Raw genomic sequence first — 22,040 nt, 5'->3', positions numbered from 1 at the left:
ATATAATGAGCTCATTGATTTTGGAACCACTTATTTGAGAAATTACAGTTTGGTTCTTATATACTTGAACCTATCTTATACACTGAGATATATCGAAAGCAGCCAAGCAGGGTTTTTTAAAAAATCTTTATATACGCATAAACTCCATTAATATAACTTCAACCCCAGCTACGGTGGTTGAAGTTGTATATATTATTTTATTGTTACGATATTATTTTTACTATATATTGTTGTTATTATATATTGTTATTTTAATACTGTATATTAAGGAATACTTATCTCTTTGAGGTAGCTATAATTAAAACAAAATTCTGTCTAAAAAAAGAATTTAAATAAAGTTTAATGTGATTTAATTAAAGAAACGGCAAAAATCTGTTTTTATATGAATCACTTTTTTATAAAGCTGACCAGCAAAATAGTATAAAAATATTTTAGTAAAAATGAAATATTAAAATTTATAAACTCCCTTTTACACGAAAATTTATTGAAACAAAATATTGACGTTATTAATGTATTTCAAAAGGTTGAAGAATTGAAGGGTATTGTTATTGTATTTGACGCTAACATCACGATAACGTATTAATATTAATAATGAACATATTAATTTATTTATATAGTGGATAGGGGCGAGTAGACTGCTTTTACTGATAAATACAGAGTACCATGTAATTTTTATTAGTTTTATTAGAGAAAAACTGGAAAAACATCAAATTTGTTTCATACAGAGACAACTTTTTACCTAAATAGGCTTTTTAATGTCCCATTGCTTTTTATTTTTTTTTAACTGAATCTTTTAGAATCACTTGATTGAAAATCTAATTTAAGATTTAGACAATTGTTATAAAAAAAATAATTACAAAAAAAATTAAAACTCGTCTCAAAACTACAAGGAGCCTGTAATTAAAATGAAAATTATCATTGTTTATTATTCAGTTACCCATGATTCTGAGTACCCTTAAAAGTCATAATCATTTTATCTTAATCCAACTTAGTCTTGTGGGAATGGGACTTTAGAACTTGCGGGACAAATATATGACTAATTCCGTAGTTGCTTCACAATGCTATCGCTCTTTCCCATCTATATTTCTGCTCAATTTTGTTATATAATTTGCCACGGCACACGGTTGTTTGACTTGAAAATGCAGCATACAGCAACTAACAAATCGTTAACACAAACGTTTTATGACATATCCTAGGTATGATTTACGTAAAACAATAAAATTAACCATAAGATCTGTTTATTTTTAAATTGAAACACCAGATCGAAAGCTTTATCAAATGAATATAATTATTATGCTAGACACTGTGCGAATTTTAAGTCAATAGATGTAATATAACCCAAAGTCTTGCTTTATTCTTAACGTATGCTTGATAGAATTTAATAACTTATACCTGCGAATGTCAAAAGCTGTGATACTGTCAATCAAGTCCACTAGCTTAGGTGGATGTGCTACTAGTAAGTACTGCCTCATTTTTACCATCGCAAAACCGCAGAAATGCTTGAACTGGTAAATATTCCATGATTGTTTCTGGACATCTGGATATAACAGTCTAACCAAACGTGGAATAAACGGCTTCAAATTCTTGTAAGAACTTCCCTGATTTTTTGCACTGCTTTTCCAACTACGTGTGGTAGACACGTTTTAGGTCTGACTGACAATAACTATTCAAACTGATGCTTATAAATATTCCATAATGTTGTACCATCAAATTGAGGCTCTTTAAGATGCATTAGCATAACAGATTCAATATTGACACAAACTTCGTTCTTGTGAGCCACTGTTGAAGGTCTAGTAAGTGATCGAAAGTGTTGACGTCCGATTTTGTTTTGAGTTTGCTGGAATCTGTCCTCCATAAATAATGAGAGATTCTGCTGCCTTTTCAGTAATGTCTTTTTTTAATTCCTTTTTTAAATTGTTTTTGTATTACAAAATTTTTTCTTCCAACCTAGCCGAGAGAATTCCGCCAGGTTTAGTGTGGCACATTTTTCTTTTAGTTTTACCAAATTTCTGTCATCTTTACAGAACGGAAATATTTTCGTGCAATCTCAGTTCCATATAGACGAAATTTTCTTGCATCGATGCAGTATTTTCTTGCAATTTAGCTGTCAGACTTTGCAATATTAAACTGAATGATTGCTTGCACCATCATAAACAAAGTTGTTCGGGTGATCGCCTTTCTCAAGTAATGCGTTACGAAGCTGCTTCTGCAAGTCAGACTTGTATTTCTGTTGTCCCTTTCCTTCAGCTCCCTTTTTAGCCGAGCAACTTTTAAATCTAATCTTAAAACTCTGCCAAGTTTAGTATGGCACATTTTTCTTTTAGTTTTACCAAATTTCTGTCATCTTTACAGAATAGAAGTATTTTCATGCAATCTCAGTTCCATATTGACGAAATTTTCTTGCATCCTTGCAGCATGCACCAGTTGCTTAAACAAAGTTGTTCGGGTTATCGCCTTTCTCAAGTAATACGTTACGAAGCTGCTTCTGCAAGTCTGACTTGTATTTCTGTCGTCCCTTTTCTTCAGCTCTTTTTTTAGCTGAGCAACTTTTAAATCCATCAGCTTTGGCGTTTTCGCACATTTAGTCTGATTTATTTCAGTTTACTATTATTTATTTTTCACCAATATCCTGTTGACTGAGATCCAAATAATGTTTTACACCCCTGCCACCAATGATTTTATCGTTCATTAAGTTGTGAATTAACTCGATTAAAAATTATCAATTGAAACAGTTGATGCACAAAAAATGTTAACTGATTTATTTGATAGGTAGGTACATACTAAACACGATCACCTAAGGTTACTAGAAATTATTATTTATATACTAATATTTCGTTCTAATTATGTTCGATTTAAAACTTGTTTTAATATTTTGATTTGAACTTGCCTCCTGTTGGCCTCTATCCATACCATACCATGGTTCTGACAGATGCGCTAATCTTAAGGTACATGTGTGCAGTGTGTGGTGTACATGTAAAGACTACTTAATGAACCGAAAGGTTTACGTGTACAAGGTGGGCATCTTATTAGAGGCATATACCTTTTCTGAATCTACAAGTTGTCTTTTAATTATTGAATTTTTATGAATAGAGGAACTTATGTCCAAATTTTAAATATCTCCCTGTATATTTAAACATTTTTAGATTGCTTTTAAGCAAAGTCAATGTCAGCATTGATCTAAATTCACTCTATTATCAGTCTTAATAAGTCACAGATTAGGGTTAATTTTTTTTAAGTAAATATATGGCTTTAGCAAACAGTGTCTTCTCTGTGATATTAGTTATTGATATTACTGGTTATTATATTTGTGACGTAACCTAAAACGACTATACTCTCATAACGACCTACAATAATTATAAACGTATATAGGATGTATATCATCATTGCACATTTTTGTACATTTTGAATTCGCAATATTCAATTTTTTATATGGATCCTGTATATAATAGGTTTTTATTAGAGATGTTTAAAAGATCTATCCACTGATGTATATATGTTCAATATTTACCTTATATTTTACAAACAATAGGCAGATTAAACCAACAATTAATAGATTATTTTGCCGATATAAAATAACTTTCAAAAAATAAATTTCACAAACACACAACAAATTTCTCCGTCTTAAATACTTTATAGCTATATTACATTGGTTTCATTTAAGTATGCCACAGTTTCCCTAACTTTTATTTGCAGTTTGTTCACCGTGGTAGGGTCACTAGAAAAGATCTGATGAGATCTAAGCTTCCAGCTAGCTAAGATATCAATATTTGATTTAAACTCATTTATATTACTCCTCTTATGATAAAAAATCTCCATATTACAATCGCGAGACTGCACTTCATTTTCTAATAGCGGTTTTATTCCCCAGCATATGAAAAAAACTCACTAAAAACGCTTCTATAATCAATCCTTGATGGATAATCTCCACCACAACTTTAAAAATCGTCTTCCATGCCTTTTTTCCTTTTTTTTAATTTCCTTTACTTCAATAACAAGAACTTTTTTAATTTTTTTATTCAAACTTAGTAATGGTGTATAAAAAATTAACGACTAATTAGTTCAAGCAATATCATAAATAATTTTTTTAGTTAAATGCATATCCATTCAACAGATAAAAAAGTTTAATTCGGTTTCAATTTTTCCTAATATTGAAAGTGTAAATATCTGTAAGCCTTACATTTTGTTATTTTATGCAGTTTTATTTATGCCTTGTATGACAATCAGTTCCAAGACAACCTGCAAAATTGAAATCTCAGATGGTTATTTTACCCAAGGAGTCTAAAAATCTAAAAATATATAGGTTTCTTGATTTGGAATTGAAGTTGGTACAGCACTTTTTGTGCCCTGGATTATCAGCACACTTAAAATTCCAATAATTCAATATAATATTATTAAGTAATCAAATTGACAAAAAGTTCTAACAGCATATAATAGCAAAAAGATTGCATTACTGATATCTACACAAAACAAAACTAATTTTATTTAATTTTATTAGAAACTAATAAATAAATTGCAATTATGAGAGTATACTAAAAGAATATATGTACTTGCAGGTTATATAAATATTACAAAACAATTCCGTGTATTGGATAAATATAGAAAGAACTCCACCTATTAACCATTTAATTAGAATTTAAGTTTTTTAAAGCAATTTTGCAATACAATTTTAAAGTTTTTGATAATTTGATGAAGTAAAATTATTTTTAAAAAATAACGAAGCAAGTCGAGATAATGTAAACCCTAGTAAATGTTTTAATTTGCCGAAAACTTTTTATCTCTCGTTTAAAGCGTCGCGTCGGTCGGACGGAAATATTATAATTGCCTTGTCCAGTGTAAAATGGAAAAGCGAAAATCCGCTACTGGGGCTAAATTCATAATACCTAGCCTCGGAGTTCTGAGCTGTAAGTTTAGAATTGATGTTTTTGCTTTTTTTCCACTTTTAGACCTTCGTGTGGGTTTAAAGTAGTTGACGTAGAAATCGTTTATTTTTATTTACTTAATATTATAAGGAATGCAAAAACAAAAGTTGCTATAGATGTGCGTTTGAGAATCCACATCTTGTTTAGAAGTAGTATGTTGGGTGATATATTTTAATAACATGTTTACTAAACTTCATTGCTCTTGCACAAGCATTTGGATTACCAAAGTGAACTTTCTTAAACCTTGGGTGTAAAAGGGTAGATAGGTTAAGATATTATGTTCAGTACATACACATACTTATGCTTAAGATAAGAAACTGACAAATGAATCGTCTAATTTCAAAAGCGGCCATCTCCACTGAAGCTAATTTTAAGAAAAATGCAAAAAACTGCTATAAAAAAATACCTTGTAAAATATTGTATTATTTGTCTTTTATATCTATAAATGTACTAAAATAACATACTCTTAATAAAATAAACAACGAGTTTTAGTTACTTATATCTATATGATTAAAATAGTTAGTAGATGGCCGGTTTTAAAACTTATCTATATGGATATGGCTGGTTTTGAAATTACCTATTGATTAACTGCTTTTGGCCCAAATTTATTATATTAATGAGCCATACATACTTTCATCAACATTTATAAAAAATAAAATGTTCCACCTTTGTGATGTATTTTTTCCGACTTTATTAAAAAAATCTTAACAAAACAAAAACAAAATTCTACAAAGTAATACTTATAAAAATTAAAAAAACGAAATGAAACAAAAAACAAAACAGTGTATCAATATCTGTTTAGTCATTTCTTAAATCTTAAATGTTCTACTCGAGATTTAAATTTATACAATATTTTCTCTTTCTTCAATTTCTTCACACACCAGGTCATCTTCAGGAGGTTGACCTATGGATTGTTCAACAGTAGTGTAAAAGTTTAAATTTTCCAACTCTTGCCAGTTTTCCCCGTAGTGAGCTTGGAGAAATTAACGCTAAAATCCTTGATCTTTTTGGCATTTGGAGCCATGCCAGTTGTTAGAAGACCAAGGACTAGATTATTAAGTGTCTTTTCCTTTTTTACCACCAACTTATCACCTCCTAAATCCGAACGGTAAGACTCCTCTCCACGAATAGTTACATTACCTTTTAAGGTCTTCTTCAATAAAAACCTTTTAGAAGGGTTGAATTTGAAGTGCCACTGTCCAGGTGGTTTCATAGTTTCTAATGTACCACTTTTCATTCATTGATTTCAATATCTTTCATTTGCCAAACAAAGCCATGCCCTTTTAGAATTTAGAATATATAGAATTAGAATTTAGAATATTTATGTATTCTTCTGGTTTTATGAAAGAAAGAAAGAAAGAAAATGTGCTATATTACGTAAGAATAATCTTGTGTACAAGCATCCTACAAGCTAAAAAAACAAAACACAAATACAATTTCAAAAATTGACAAAACAATGAACAAAATTAAACACAAGATGACAAAACTTTTTGAACATACTTAAATTAAAGATAACTAAATAAAACTATCAATTACTAAATAAAGGTAAACTTGTTGACAAAACTAGAGAAGAAAAAAGGAAAAAAAAGAAAACTTTCCAACATGTCCAAGGTTAAAACCTATCATTATAAAAGTCATCCAGGTTATAATATGCCTTAGCCAATAATAGCGACTTTAATTCTCTTTTAAATTTCTTAACATCCGATATATGTCTAACACACAGAGGAACATGATTGTAAATTTTTTTACTTATGTAAATTAATGAGTTTTTTGAATTTTAATGATAATTTCGATATTTTTTTTTCGATTTGCGCAAATACCCTATCTGGTGGTATATACGAATGACCTACAATGAGAAAGATAACTTCAACAGTTTTAACGTTTTGTGGAGCTGATGTTACAAGCCATTTTGACAACATTCCCATCAAAGTTGTATTTTTGTTTTGTCCACCATCAGCAAATAATGGGACAGTGTCAATATCTTGTAAGTCTGAGTGGCATAATATGTGGAAAACGGCACTTGCAATTTCATTTAAGCTTTTTGGCCTTTCTATTTCATTCCAATAATAAATATGAACATTGCTTGCAGTTTATGCAGCATGTGAGTTGCCTTCTACAATAGTGAAGTTATAGAAATTCCATTGACGACTGAAATTAGCTCGTTGATCTGGTACCTTTGGTAAGCTCATATTCTTCTGGCAGTCAAAAGACATGGTCAGCAATCCATCTCTTTCCTGCTGCAACATTTAAAAAAATGCCTTGGCCTTTAATTTATGAATTCTTTTCTGTGTTATTAAATTTTGTTTTTTAGTTGGTTCCTTTTCTGTTTTGATTTTTTCGCAAGTTCCAAGCATTTGGAGCACACATCTACTCTGGGACTGCCAAATCCCAAGTTATATTTTTTGTTAAAAATGTTGCGGAAAAAAGATTCTTTCACTTTAAGATTTGATTCAACAACTTTATTGTACATTTTCCACATAGATTTTATGCTTAGCTCGGACGGTAAGTATAAATTGACAAAAGTTTTCGAGCGACAGTAATGGGGTTCCTGGGCTGTATAGGAAACAATAAATTTCATAGCTGACAACTTTTTCGGTATATTTTTTGAACTTTTTCGATCTCCTCCTCTTGTTTCTTTTGCTACGCTACCGCCGGATTTAAAAGAACGTGTTATAACCCCTTGAACACGATGTTTTTTAATAACTAAAATGTTAAGGAAAGCTGTCCTACAAACTGGAACTTTTTTGCCATCAGATTGCCTTCTTACAAAGTATTTAAATGTGTACGACTTTTCTGGACGATTAGATTGTGTTGGACGATGTCGTTCTGGTTTCTGTACGCTTGTATAATTTATTATGAAATTATTCTTAACAATTTTATCCTTGGAGAAATAGAAATTTGAATGGAACTTTAAAATATCTTGCATTTTTAAATATCTACATTGATAGGCATTAGTATTATGGTAACACTTCGGATATGCAGGGAAATGATCACTCGAATATCTAAAATAAAAACAAACTTATCAGGTACTTTGTTAATTAAAAAACATTTTAAATGGGATTACCTTAACGTTTTTAGTTTATTATTTTTTCATTTAGCGATATTTCGTCGTTTTCTTCCTCGCCAGCTTCGGAGAAATGGGGGAAATTATGCTTCCGATACTATCGTTCATTCTAATGCTTTGTATACACAATAAAAACACACTTAAAAACTAACTTTTAAATATAAAAACCTAATTGTTTTCAAAAGGACCGATCGTAAACAAAACAAATCTAATACTAAATGAAACACGTGGAATCGACTCGTAAATAAAAATCGCGAAAAGACAAAATCTGAGGCTTCCTATTGGTCAGCCGGAGATGGCCGGTTTTGAACGCAATGCGGCATTGGAGATGGCCGATTTTGAAATTAACAACAAAGAACACACGACAATTTAGCTTGCATGTGGCCGTTTTTGTTAGGAAATGATTTCATAATATAATACGGTTTATGTTTTAGAATGTAACGTGATACTTAAAAATTAAAAATGAAAATTTTGGAGATGGCCGCTTTTGAAATTAGACGATTCAAATACTAAATAAATAAAATTAATATAAATATACCACTAGTTCACCTTTATTTCAGTAGTATTAATCTATGCCTTTATTTACACTTTACAAAATATAACGGTCTGAAACCTGAAACTCCCCATTTTACTACTCAATGTTCAATGATAGATGGCGCTTCTAATTTTAAATGAAGTGCGATCGATATCTAGGTAGTAAAATTAAAACTAAATTATCCACTGTAAAATCGCGCTTCCTTCCATTTATTTTAACAAATAAACTTGTACCATCATTTAGACAATCGATCTTCGATTTTGAAAAAACTAGATCGATTACTGAAAAGATCGCCTTGAACAAATCATTATATCTTACAACAAGACATTATATCTATTATGGACAATTAAATAGCAGCCCTTGGTTGCTGGCAAACGGCATAGGCTGCATTCTAGATTTGGTCGCTACAAATCGATTGGAAGTTAACTTCACACGCATGCAAAAATATCTAGAAAAAAACACGTGGCAACATTGGATGCTTGCAATGTAAACTTAGAACACCTGCTAGCCTAGCTGCAAACCATAAGCGAGGTTGTTTAAGTTCACCATCTCTTAGACAATGATGTCAAATCGACCTTTTTTTAGTTTTAATATTAATTAAAAAACGCACTCAAACCACTTAAAACGTCCTTTCAATACCAAGACTGTACGAAAGAATATAAAAATACAAAATATCGATATACAGAACTAATATGAACGCAGCATATGTCGGCTGGCAGAAGCCGATTTTTAGTCCGCATCCGCTGTTATTTAATCGACATATTGCCTGGATTTCTCAAGGAATTTTAATAATTTTTATTCGCATATTAACAATGCGAAACTAAATAGAATTTATGGTGGTAACAAACTTCTACAGACTAAGGATTTTTTGTGAAAGATTTAACAGATTTGAGATAGTTGCAAACCTGTACAAACGAAAGTTTTTTGGTCAAAAATTATTGAATTAGATGTTAAAAAATATAAACGGCTACCACTTCCAAAAGAATTGGATCAAACTTCCTTTGAGAGTTAGAGCCTTTCTCATTTCTTTAACATTTGACTTTTTCATACATTTTCACAAAAACACCTTAGTTTATAACCATAAATCAGTTTAGTGGGCATTGGGCATTAGATCAATTAAATAACAGCGGACACGCACTATGAATAGTTTGCTGACAAACAACGTATGCTGCGTTCTCGATTTGGTCGCTGGATATCGACGAGACGCTAGCTTCACATACATGCTAAAATAATAAATTCTAGAAAGTACAAAGACAACACAAAGTGGGCACAACGGATACCTGCATTGTAAATAAACGAGGTATTCGAAGGCTTTTTTTCATTACCTTTTTTGTAAGGAATATTTTTCAATTCATTTTTTGGCTGTTACAAAATACAACACATTAAAAAATATTTAGTGGATTAAGAAATATATTATATATTATATATTGCATGAAAAATTAGAAAATCCCGTTGACATCATTGTCTGAGTGATGGTGAAGTCAAACACCTCCCCTGTGGTTTGCTAAGTTATAAACGTAGCAACAAATCCAAAAAAAAATCTCAAATACGTATCACATTAAATTAAATAATATATAATTAACGGATGAAGACCTTAAAAGTTATAAGGTTTATCATTTTTTATCGGAACAGGGGAGTTTCTAAATGTAAAATTTCTCTCTACTCAGAAATCGCTACTCAGAAATGGCGCTCTTACTAGACTTGGGCCGGCACAGATTTACATAACATGTAGCAGAAAAGTGGCCTAAGTGACAGTTGGCCTAGCAGTTGGGCCAGTTTGACTTTTCAAAAGTTGTCGTTTTCGTTGTCAGTGTTTTTTCTATTTTGTCGAGTGTAAACGGGAAATAAATATTTTATTATAACAATTTTTGCAAATCTGTTGATGTGCTAGCACAGGTAAGTTAGAAATATTAAGTTTACGCATGGCATGCATATAATAAGCTAAGAATAATATTTTAAAAAAACATAATCTAAAAATAAAAACAAATTACAGGGAGTGACTTGGCTTCGCCTTATCGTAACAGGGGAGAATGTCAGATATTTCTAGCATAGCCGAACCCAGTGAATTTGATATAGACTTTGGTTCGGATTTTCACCCGCCATAGATGACGAGTCCGAAAGTGATTCTGGAGAGTCGATTCAGAACATTGTACCTAATGCCAACATCGTGGAGGAAAAAAAAGGTAGAAAAAGAAAGACAAAACATGAAGGTTGGAAAAGGCAAAAAAGGAAAGTTCCAAGAAACTCCGGAAAATCTTACCTCAACTACAAGGGAAACGAAGTTGCAGAAAAAACTTTTTTTAACGGAGAATGCAATTGTTCCAGACAATGCCACTTGTTACTAAGTATCCAAGAGAGAAAACGCATCTTCGAGAATTTTTACAGTTTATCAAACTTTAATTTACAGACATCTTATATCAATGGCCCAGTAACAGTATCTAATAAGGGTCGTTTCACGCATTCTCAAGATCTAAACAAACGTAGTAAGACACATATTTATAAACTGCCCAAAGAAACTGGAGATAAAGTTATTGTCTGTAAACTTTTTTTTAAAAATGCTTTGAGGGTTTCGGATGGTCGCTTGACCAGAGCTCTAATTAATAAAACGAGGGGTGGCGAGCATACTACACCGCCTATAGATAGAAAAGGTAAGCATCCCCCCCTAAAACAAAACTAATCAGGTGGATATTGATAATGTTAAACATTTTGTCAACAAATTTGCCAAGTATAAATCGCACTACAGCAGGGTTTAAAATCCAAACCGGGAATATCTTTCACCAGATTTAAACATAAGCAAATTATACAACTTGTATTTACAAAGTGATGAGTGTGAACAGAAAGTGTCAAAATTTGTGTTTTCAAAAATTTTTAACGAAAAGTTGAATCTTCATTTCCGGTATCCTGCAACTGACACGTGCAAAAAATGTGATTCTATGAAGGTAAAAATAAATAGTTTAACTGGCGAAGATAAAAGAAAAGTGGAAATGGAAAAAGAACTTCATTTACGCAAGGCAGAAGCAGCTCGAAATGGAATGCGAGAAGATCCAAAACAAGATCCAAATTCCACAATGACCATTGCATTTGATCTTATGAAGACATTACCTACGCCTAATATTTCTACAGGGGTAGCCTACTACAAGAGGCAGTTATGGACATATTGTTTAGGTATCCATAACCTAACTACAAACCAGGCACACATGTACCTCTGGCATGAGCATCACGTGAACCTCAAGAAATAGGCTCATGTATCATGCATTATGTCAAAAATTATGTACAAACTCCCAATTTAATTATGTACAGCGACCAGTGCGGAGGCCAGAATAGAAACATAAAAATGGCTGCAATTTGTGCGTACATGACTTATTCTGATAACTTCAGTCCAAAAGTTATCGATCACAAATTTCTTGTGTCCGGCCATTCCTACTTGCCATGTGACCAAGATTTTGGCCTGATTGAAAAGCAAAAACGCTACTTCCAAGACATTTTTTTGCTAGATGATTGAATTAAAGTAATTTTAAGTGCCAAAAAGACCAATAAATTTAAAGTAGTAAAGATGACAAGTGGTGACTTTAGAAGTACAGTGAATTTGGAAAAACTTTTAACCAATCGAAAAAAAAGGAGATAGTATAAGGAGAAGAAAATATAAAAGTCGAATGGCTAAAAATTCAGTGGCTAAAGTTTAAATCCGAGGAACCTTTTAATATTTATTTCAAATATTCTAATAATGATGCCGCTCTTTTCTACAATGTGAATGTCACTAAAAAACGCACAGAGCTTCAACAGATGAGACAGGATGCCTTCCAGTTAGATGTTTTGTATCCCAGAGGCCGACCTATCGAAAAATTGAAGTATAAAGACCTTCAAGGACTTCTGTGCTATATACTCCCAATCGCCCATGTATTTTATAATAATTTGACAACCAGTGAGAATGCTGTTGATGAAGATATTGCGACACAAGAACAAGACCTTGAGGCTTAAGTGCTATAATTTGTTTTTTTTTTTAATAATTTTAAAGGGCAGAGTGGCCCAACTGGTTTTTTTACAGACAAACAATGTTTTTTGAAATTATTTTGTTCCAATATAATGTTATGTGCCATATTATTATTATGAAAGTTGTAAACTTATAATAAGTAATTCTTTTACGATACAAATTTCCGTTTGACTTTTTATAAAAAAATTTAATGTCAATTATCTCAAAACTCCTTTTTTGCACTTGGGCCACTCTGCTCCTGAGCGGCTCATATATTATATTTTTTTATACAGAATGTACGTACAATATAATATTCTTCACTCTTTACTTCATTTGATAAGTCTTTCATTTTTAACTTAAGTTTCATTAGACTCTAAGTTGATAGTAGTAATGCTACCTATTTCTTAAAGCGGAACCGTATAACCCATGGAAAAGGTGTAAATTAAGTGCCTGAAGTATGGTAGGTGAAAAGATAATTTTAAATTTTTTATTGTGGTAGAAAACATCAATTTACCGTTAAATATCTTATTAATGTTTATAATACGACTAAATGATTTCACCCACAAAAAATATGTTATAACGTCAATTTTATTAATTTCGCTTACAATACATTTTTCATTATCTTCACCGGCACCGGCTCATTACACGTTTTTATTTTTTATCTTTTTTAAGTTGCTATTTTAATTTTTAATATTTCAAATTCAACGTTTTTCATTCTAAATCTTGATAAGTGATGGTAACAGTCAGTCAACCACCAGTGAAAGAACCGAAATTTCTGCGCAGCAGATCAGTACCACTATGAAGTATTGCAAGTGAATATACTATAACTATAATATTATACTTATACTGATAGTTCTAAAAACAGTCTTAATAGGCTGTTTTGTAATAACGTGGTTTTACTTTGCTTTAAAAAAGTGTCAAAAAATATACAACAAAGCATAACACAATGTTTAATATCCATTTTTTTGTATTTCAGATGCATAGTTGCTGTGGTACTATGGGCTGACTATATGTATATACACTTTATATATATATGAAAAGTGTGGGTATCATTATAGAACATTGCGGTACTCCACACTTTAATTGCATTCAGGATACGATGCATTGAAATCACAGAATAAACGATCTCATCGTTTATTCTGTGTTGAAATCTAATTTGAATGATAATTTTCAATAAATAAGACTGCATTACTACGAAAATTATGAGTTCCTAGTTCTTTCAACAAAATAGATGTTGAGAGAGATGATTCCAGAGTATTTTTAAAACTATTCAAAATAATATTTGTCAGGTAGTTTATTGTTAAGCTAATAGATATTTTTTCGTTTCGAGAATCAAATTGGCTAACAGCAAAGAAGTATGCTTAATTCCGTTTAAAAGAATCAGTAAAAGGAATGAGATGATGATGGATTCTCTTAGAATAGGTATTATTTTAAAATATAAACAAAATGTGATAGTAATCCATAGAACTAATTATAGGTATATCGGATTTTATCAATATTAGGTATTCAATATGTTTATCTAAATTGGTATCTTCAGCGTTCATTTAACTACTTTAACATTTAAAGGATCTTCTCAAAAATATATACATTGCAATTTTACCTTTCAACTATAATTAATATTAGAGACAATTAATACTCACAGATATTTTTTATTTTCGTAGACGTCCGTTAGCCCTAACACATGCGGGTGATCTATAAGCTTCATTATGGCTATCTCACGTTCAACCTGTAAGGAAAATAAAAAAAGAGATAAAAAGAGAAAACTAATGTAACTTTCAACGAGTTTTTCTTGTGTAATTAACGAGCTTTATACAAAAGAACAAAGACGGATAAAGAATCTTTTTTTAAAGGTACTTTTTAAAACATGGTATTTTTGCTTTGTTGCTTTTGATGCATGAATATTAATATTGTCCTGCGGTTTTGTAGCATTATAATTAGCTTTAATATGTTTACTGAGTTTTTTGAATTAATTTTTAAAGAACTCTTATGCATTTTGTCTATTTGATGTGAATAAAAAAAGTTAATTAATTAATAGAAAAACTTTGCAGGAGTATGGGAAACTATCTTTAAATAATAACTATATTTTAACCATAAGTAAAGGTATATGAAATAAAAAATATAGTATTATCAATTTAATATTTATTTATTTACGGACTATCCAATTTTAAAGTAGGAAAAACAACTAAATTAAAACTGCATTGATAAGATTTAAAAAATATCCTCAAAAATAAACATAGATATATCTAAATTAGCTAAATGTTTCCTGAAAAGGTTAAGGCAGAACTTATTATCCCTATTTTCAAAAATAAGTCTCAAAGAGACATAAAAAATTACAAGCCTATAAGCATATTAAACTCTCTTCAAAATGTTTGAAATTATCACTGAAAAACGGCATGGATTTTCCAGTAATCGACAGTTTTCAATCTATGCAAATTTACCACACAGGTATTTAAAGCCATAAACAATCAAAGACAGCTTGACACAATCTATACCGACTGTGCAAAAGCATTTGATCTCGTTGATCACGGGACCCTTATAACAATTGGCTGATTTGGGCTTTTCCAAGGAAACGTGTTTATGTTTTATTTCTTATCTTTCTGATCGAATACACAGAGTAAAAATTGATAGATCTTACTCAAATTCATATGTTGCAACTTCGGAGGTTCCGCAGGGAAGCAATTTGGGTCCCCTTTTATTTATAGTTTTTATCAATTCTCTTGTGAATTGCTTAAAATACTCATCTGGTTTATTCTTCGCGGATGATTTTAAACTATTTAAGGAAATCATTACTTTGACTGATTCTTTGCAACTCCAAGAGGATTTAAACTCTGTTGCGGACTGGTTCTCTCAGAATAATATGCGCTTAAATACTGACAAATGTGTTACTGGTATACTAGAAAACATACTTACTAAAAAAGTAGGAAATTAAAGATCTGGGTGTTTATATGCAAAGTAACTTAAAATTTAACTCACACTATGACTTTATGGTTGGCAGAGCTTATTAAACACTGGGCTTCATTATATGCAACTCCAGAAACTTTACACAATTAACAACAAGAGTGAAACTATACAATGCTCTTGTAAAGCCTCACTTATGCGTCAGTAATATGGCTACCTGGGAAGCAATGTTAGAGTGAGCGAATTGAGCGCATTCAAAAGAAATTTCTCAGATTCGTTTACATGAGAGAAAACAACTCTTATCCTTACCTGGTTTCTTATCAAAGTATGTTAGACTCGTACAACTTCTCAAAACTTGGTGATAGAGGAAAAAACCCTGTGATTTTCATTTACTATTTATTAAATAATATGATAGGTATTTTAAATTTTTTACTTTCTAACTGTATTGCTTAGACTTGTTGATTAGGTATATTTTTGTAGTCTTATATTTTAATTACCTTTGTAAGGTATTTGGTAAAACTTTAAATAAATATAAATAAAAAAATAATTAAGTTGAACTTAAAGTTGATTCTAGGTCTTGCCAGAAAAAAGACAAAAGTGGATAGACGAGCGGTATGTCATTTTAGTATCTGAAAAATCTGTCGGATTAGTTAACCCTAATTTTAGCCACAATAGACCTAGGGTCGCAGTGGAGGGACACAAGGTATCCCACTCACAACAAACCTAACCCTGATTTTATATTTGTTAGTTAACCCTAATTTAATAATGGTAAGAAAGTTACTTTTTGATGTAAAGATGTTATAACTAATATGATATTAAGTTTGAGAATTGCATGAAAAAGTCGTATAAAACTCCTAAATGTGTTTACCACACAACTTCGTCTATATACAGATCGTGTTTTCGTTCGTTACTTATAGGAAACCGCATAGAGGCGAAATTTTGCAACGTCGCGCGTGTACGAGTGCCTGCGACAGAGCACCGCCCCGGCCGGCCCGAGGACGGGATTAGGAAACACTTTCGTGGCAGCTGCGTCGTTTGGCGACAAAATTTTACGCGAAAATCCAGGCATTTTTAAAATATTTATTCTAATGCGGGTTTTACAGACATGACAATGTGTAAAACCCGCATAGAATTGTAATCTTAAAATGTTTAATATGCTGTGTTTTGCATAATGAAAACTAAAGCGTTATTCTAATAAAAAATAAAATATCAACTCTGATAAAAATATAATAAAAAATCAGAAATAAAACTCTAATAAACAAACTTAACAACATATCATTTTTTAAATAAAAGGCTCAAATAAACCGCCTTCTTTCGCTAAACAAAAACTTAACCTATCGTAAAAGCTATTTCGCACCTCCAAAAGAGTTTCAGGTAAAATGGAATTGGCACCTTCGACAATTTTATTTCGCACCTCCTCTAAATTTGTTGGTTTACTAAATTCATGCTTGTAAATAGTCTGCTTAAGGTAACCCCACAGATAAAAGTCATTTGGAGACAAATCTGGAGATCTAGGAGGCCATTTATTATCGCCAGTCCCACTAATAAGACGGTTAGGAAAAGTATTTGTTAAAAATTCTTTTACCCTAGCCATCTTGCTGAAAATAAACCGATCCCAGGTCTACATCAGGTAGGATTTGAATGGCAGGAAGAACTTGGTTTTGCAGCAACTCAAGGTACTTTTGGGCGTTTAAAGTTCCATCAATAAAAGTGGCCCTATAACATTGTCGCCCAAAATACCTGCCCAAACATTCAATTTCTGAGGATACTAAGTACGAAACTGAAAACTTCTGTGCTCGTTTTCCTGAGACCAATAACGAACAATGGAAGGATTGTGTTTGCCATGTAATGGAAAATAAGATTCATCAAAAAACAAAATATTCGTTTTCATTTGCCTTTTCCATCATGGTTTCACAAAATTCCATTCTTAGCCACTGGTCTTCAGGAAATATTTCCTGAGTTTTTAAATACTTGAAACATTTGTACCCATATTTTTCCTAGATACGAGCAACAGTTTTATTGCTCATTCCCAGTTCCTCTCCAACACTTCTAGTGGACCGTGTCGAATCAAGTTCTAGGGTACTGTAAACCATTTCTTCCCGCTGTTCTATATCTTGGACCACTTCAACAGGTGGTTCTTAACGTTTTGTGTGGCATTTTTTACAATCTTGAAGACAAAAAGATGTCTCAAAATTTGTAACCACACTTAAAACCGTTTTTGCACAAGGAATCGGTCTATTCTCAAATGTCACTGAAAACAAATCTCTACATTGTACTGCCGAATTGCCTCCATAAAACCATTTAATTAGTTGAACTCTTTCGGAAGGGGTATAAACAGTCATAGTGAAAAAAACACGAGAATAACGCTCAAAAATTATTAATGCAACGTTGCAGCAACACAGCAAAGTGAGGTCTGCTGACTCCCGGTTTAAAAAATAAAAACGAAAAATTCCGCCGCCTGCAAGCCGAAACCAAGCGGTGTGGCCAGTATTTTGGGTAATACGTAGCTCACGATAACACAATCTGTATATATACGTCTATACCTCTATGTATATTTAAACTATGTTGCTAGCTGCTATTTACATTTTTTGCTAAGTTCAGGTAGGTTCTTTGCCTGGTGACCAAAATAAAATATGCATGTTGAAGATAATAAAGTTTTTCTTCTAATTTAAACATTTTGATTCGCACTATTTATTAATAGTTTTTATTTGTCGCTCTCACAGTCGCAAAAAAGTTTTACTTTCATTCGCTAACTATTGTATTTTTTCCCTCTCCCTGTTCTTGATAAAGAAAGAACTGTGTAAAATAACTCTCGCCTCCTCTTTATATTTTGGCCCCGATCCGGTTTATTTGTAATGAAGCTCCTCCTTGAGAGGGGATTGTAATAACTAAAACTGCTACGTAAAAGTGATCGATATAAGGAGGTATATAAACGTCAAAACTATGATATGATTTTAAAAGTAATTTCTTCTACAAAAACATGGAAGCTATGGATTATAATCTCTACAAAAAGAAATCAAAATGGAGAGGAAAATTTTAGGTACGAAGCCACAGTCTTCAAGGCAACCGAAGGCACTCGAGAAATAAATTTTTGTATATTTTTTAAGTAGAGTAATAATTTTTTCCAGAGATGCAGGAAGGTTTTCATATTGAAAGAATAATTTTATAAGAGGCTTGGAAAAAGGATGTACAGAGAAATGCAGATAGGGTCGAACTATAGATATTTTGTTAATAATGCGGTATATTTCTGTTTAATTAGCTTAATGATTTATAGTATCAACTATATTCGATATCTATGCTTCCTTTTCATAGTTTTCGGTACATATTTCTCTCGATAAAAACAGGTTTATTCGTAAAAATTCCACTGATTATGGTTTTAGGAATATTTTTCTGGACTTTTATTTTTCTGGATTATAAATTTTAAGAAAATTAAACCATTATTTCATCCTTAACATCGTCAGTTAATAAGAAACCATTACATTTATTGAAAGACTCGACTGAATGATATTTGACTAAAAAAATTAGTTTTAAAATTCATCTGGTGCCTATCAACAAATTGGGAAAAAAGTTATATTCTTAAGCAAGAAACCAGACATTTTTATGATTTACCCCATTTTCTTTAGTAAGCCCGTTACGTGTTTCTTTATATGTGTAAGCACAAGAAACATCTTATCTTTTCCACTCGTAAGCACTTAATTTTTGTTACTATTATTAATTTAGAACAATACTTTATTACAAGGAAATTACTGATTGTCCCCTTGCAACCTCAGTTTCACGTTTGAGTAAAATTTACTTAGGGATAGGAAGTCATCCCATATAGATATTGTGCTTTGTCTACTTTAAGATAGGTTTACCTAAATCTGCTAATTTTAATTTTGAGAAATATGTGCTAGGTTCTAGTAAAGACCTTTCACAGATATACTATTTTAGTATGAAAAAAATAATATCATTTTCCGAATAAAACCATCATAGAACATAAAAATATGTTGCTCATACGGACCTTTATATACTTTTTTTTGGTTATCAGTTACATAAACAATGATTGCAAATCACCCATCACTTAAAGGAAAATAGAGGAGTACCTTGTTAGAGAAATTAATTACTAGGATCTTAAGATGCTATAGGGATGCTACGATGCGTTCCCTTGATTCTACATCCTAGTTAAAGCCGTGGTAGAGCAACAAAAGCAGTACAGACTCAATTTTTGCCTTTGTATACATTCGAAAACCATGCATTTGCCCGATTCTAGACACTAGTCAAGGTTGTGCTAGAGCAACAAAAGCGGCACAAAATAAATTTCTGCATATGTATATTTTGAAAAACCATGTAACAGCTGGAAAATGAACTGATACGAGCTCGCGATATGGATTACCAATCAGACAGTTTGAAACAAACTCCGATATAATGAAGCTTTTTCTCAGGGAATATCTCAATTGGACTGGTAATAACTGAACCACTATAGTGTTTTCTGATGAGTTTTACTCTCTCAATAAAACGCGTAAGAATATAGTCATTCCATTAATTACTTCGATGTTTTTGGTTGATGAGGTATTACAGTTTAAAAAAGAATAAGCTTTGGTGATTGTCCTGGTTTCCTGTCAATTGAATTTTGAGAGAAACTAATTACAGACATTACGCAATAGTATGTTATCCTTTTTGGTCCATTCTTTGATAATTTCATAATAATGCCCAATTACATACAATGCACTAGATAGCTTGCAAGCTAGATGTGGTCAATACTAGGTCAGTTGGAGAATCGCATGGATAATTATCACTAGATAGAGATTATTATTTATGTCTAAAAAATGGAAAGTTTTGGGAAATTTATTTCAGAAGAATTGGCCTAGGTATGTTACTCGGCATACAAAGGATCACAGGGTCAGACTATTGCGCTTTCAGCCCTTCAGATCAACAATTAGTACCAACACTGAAAGTTAGGGCAGGATAAATAACCTATTGTATATGAATAAAATTAGGCTAAGGTTGTTTTCTTTCTACTCACTCACCAATGTTTTATCTGTCAAAATTCTAAAGGCATAAAACCGCGAACGCGATATATTTAAATGGAGACTAAAACTAAAAACTAACATTATATTACAGACTAACATAAGATTACAAGACTACAAATTTAAAATAAGAAGTTCAAAGACAGCCACGCAAAAAACCTCCGACTTCCAAGACTTCTTAAGGACTTTGTTGAAAATTTGACCGGAAAATTGACAAAAATGTCAGTCAACTTTATATTGCTGAAGCTGTCACATATAGGATATAAACCACACGTTTAATATTAAAAAGCCAAGATTGCTGAATCATCTAGCCTACTGGGTTCACCATAACATTCTTACAACGAAAAGACGGTTCGGAAGTTATAATTCCACAAATTAATTTTTTCAGTTTTAAATATTGATTTGAAATTATAACTTACGTAAGAAAATGTAATATTAACTTAAAAAAAAACACATGCTCAAATTCTAAGCCAAAAAAAACCGTTTTGAACATGTATTTTTTGAACGCTCATAAAAACAAAAAAGTTGTCTGGTCTAGTTGACTACTGCCAACTCTCTACTGCGAATAATTTATTCCCAAGATATGAATAATTAAAAAAAAATGGTTCAGAATGTTTTGAAATTATTGTCGAGTATAGTAGTGTACAATAGTGTAAATCAAAATCAAATCAGTAGTGTAAAATAGGATTAGAAAGGTTACCAGTTCCATGCTATTTTCAAAGATATTAGTTTAAAGATGTTGCTAAATACTTATATAGAAAAATATAAATATAATATTTCGTCTTTTATTACATATAGTAACGATATTGTGAACACCCAGAAACCAGCTGATTCTTCGTCATTTCGGAATAACATAAGCGGCATACCGCACGATGTCTCGAAGGTCACAGAATTTTCCGGAATTGTCAGCCGAGTATATAAAGAGCCGCGTCGCCGCTGGGAGGCAATTGTCAATTCAATGCAGTGCAGAAGTAGAGTTCGATATATTGGCGCGAGATTTAAATCAGACATAAATAGTTGTAAATAAATATAGTGAAAATAAATATTTCTAGAACATGTATGAATTTTATATCGGAATCGTATGTCCGCCATCCTTCTTAGCAAAATTGATAAAAATGACGTTGAAATTGACATTATTTGTCATATCATTTGAGTTTGTTTTTCAATGTTTGTGGTAATCGTGGGTTGGGTTTGTTTTAAAGATGGCATTCTAAATTAATTACTTTCCCTCAAAAGTGTCTAAATACCATATAAATATCAGGAGTAATGTTTTAATTGATTTGCAGCAGCTCTGGGGTTCCGGTAAGAAAATATTTTTATTTTTTAGTTATCTTTTTGTATTGTCAATTTTTAGTCTTAGACAAATTCAGTTGGTTTTAATCAAGACGGTTCACATTTCATATATAGATTTAAAAGAATTTGTTCTGATCACGTATCTTTAACAAATGTTGAGAACGGTGATACTGTTGGCAGGCTTCATTTAGCAAATTTATTTAGAGGTTTTGCACTAACTAATAGTTTTTAATTTTCTTTCATGCTCATATCATACCATTTCCTATGTTCACTAAGACGAGACAGAGGTTTAGATTCCAAGAGAGCTGAGCAGCCAGAATGAATCAGAGTGATTGTTATAACTTGTTTTTTTTTT

General features: G+C 31.6%; 1 protein-coding gene across 3 annotated transcripts in view; it reads right to left on the bottom strand.

The window, feature by feature from the left end:
• LOC126747606 (serine/threonine-protein kinase BRSK2) overlaps nt 1-22,040 on the bottom strand; it is a 155,634-nt gene that overhangs the window by 65,280 nt on the left and 68,314 nt on the right. For all 3 annotated transcript variants that reach the window (XM_050456362.1, XM_050456345.1, XM_050456354.1), the window contains exon 3: nt 14,129-14,214. In XM_050456362.1, coding sequence (XP_050312319.1) covers nt 14,129-14,214 — 86 coding nt within the window. The remainder of the gene's footprint in view (nt 1-14,128; nt 14,215-22,040) is intronic.

This window comes from Anthonomus grandis, chromosome 2 (assembly GCF_022605725.1).
Source record: "Anthonomus grandis grandis chromosome 2, icAntGran1.3, whole genome shotgun sequence".
NCBI lineage: Eukaryota > Metazoa > Arthropoda > Insecta > Coleoptera > Curculionidae > Anthonomus > Anthonomus grandis.
This window is presented reverse-complemented; position numbering and strand designations above follow the sequence as displayed.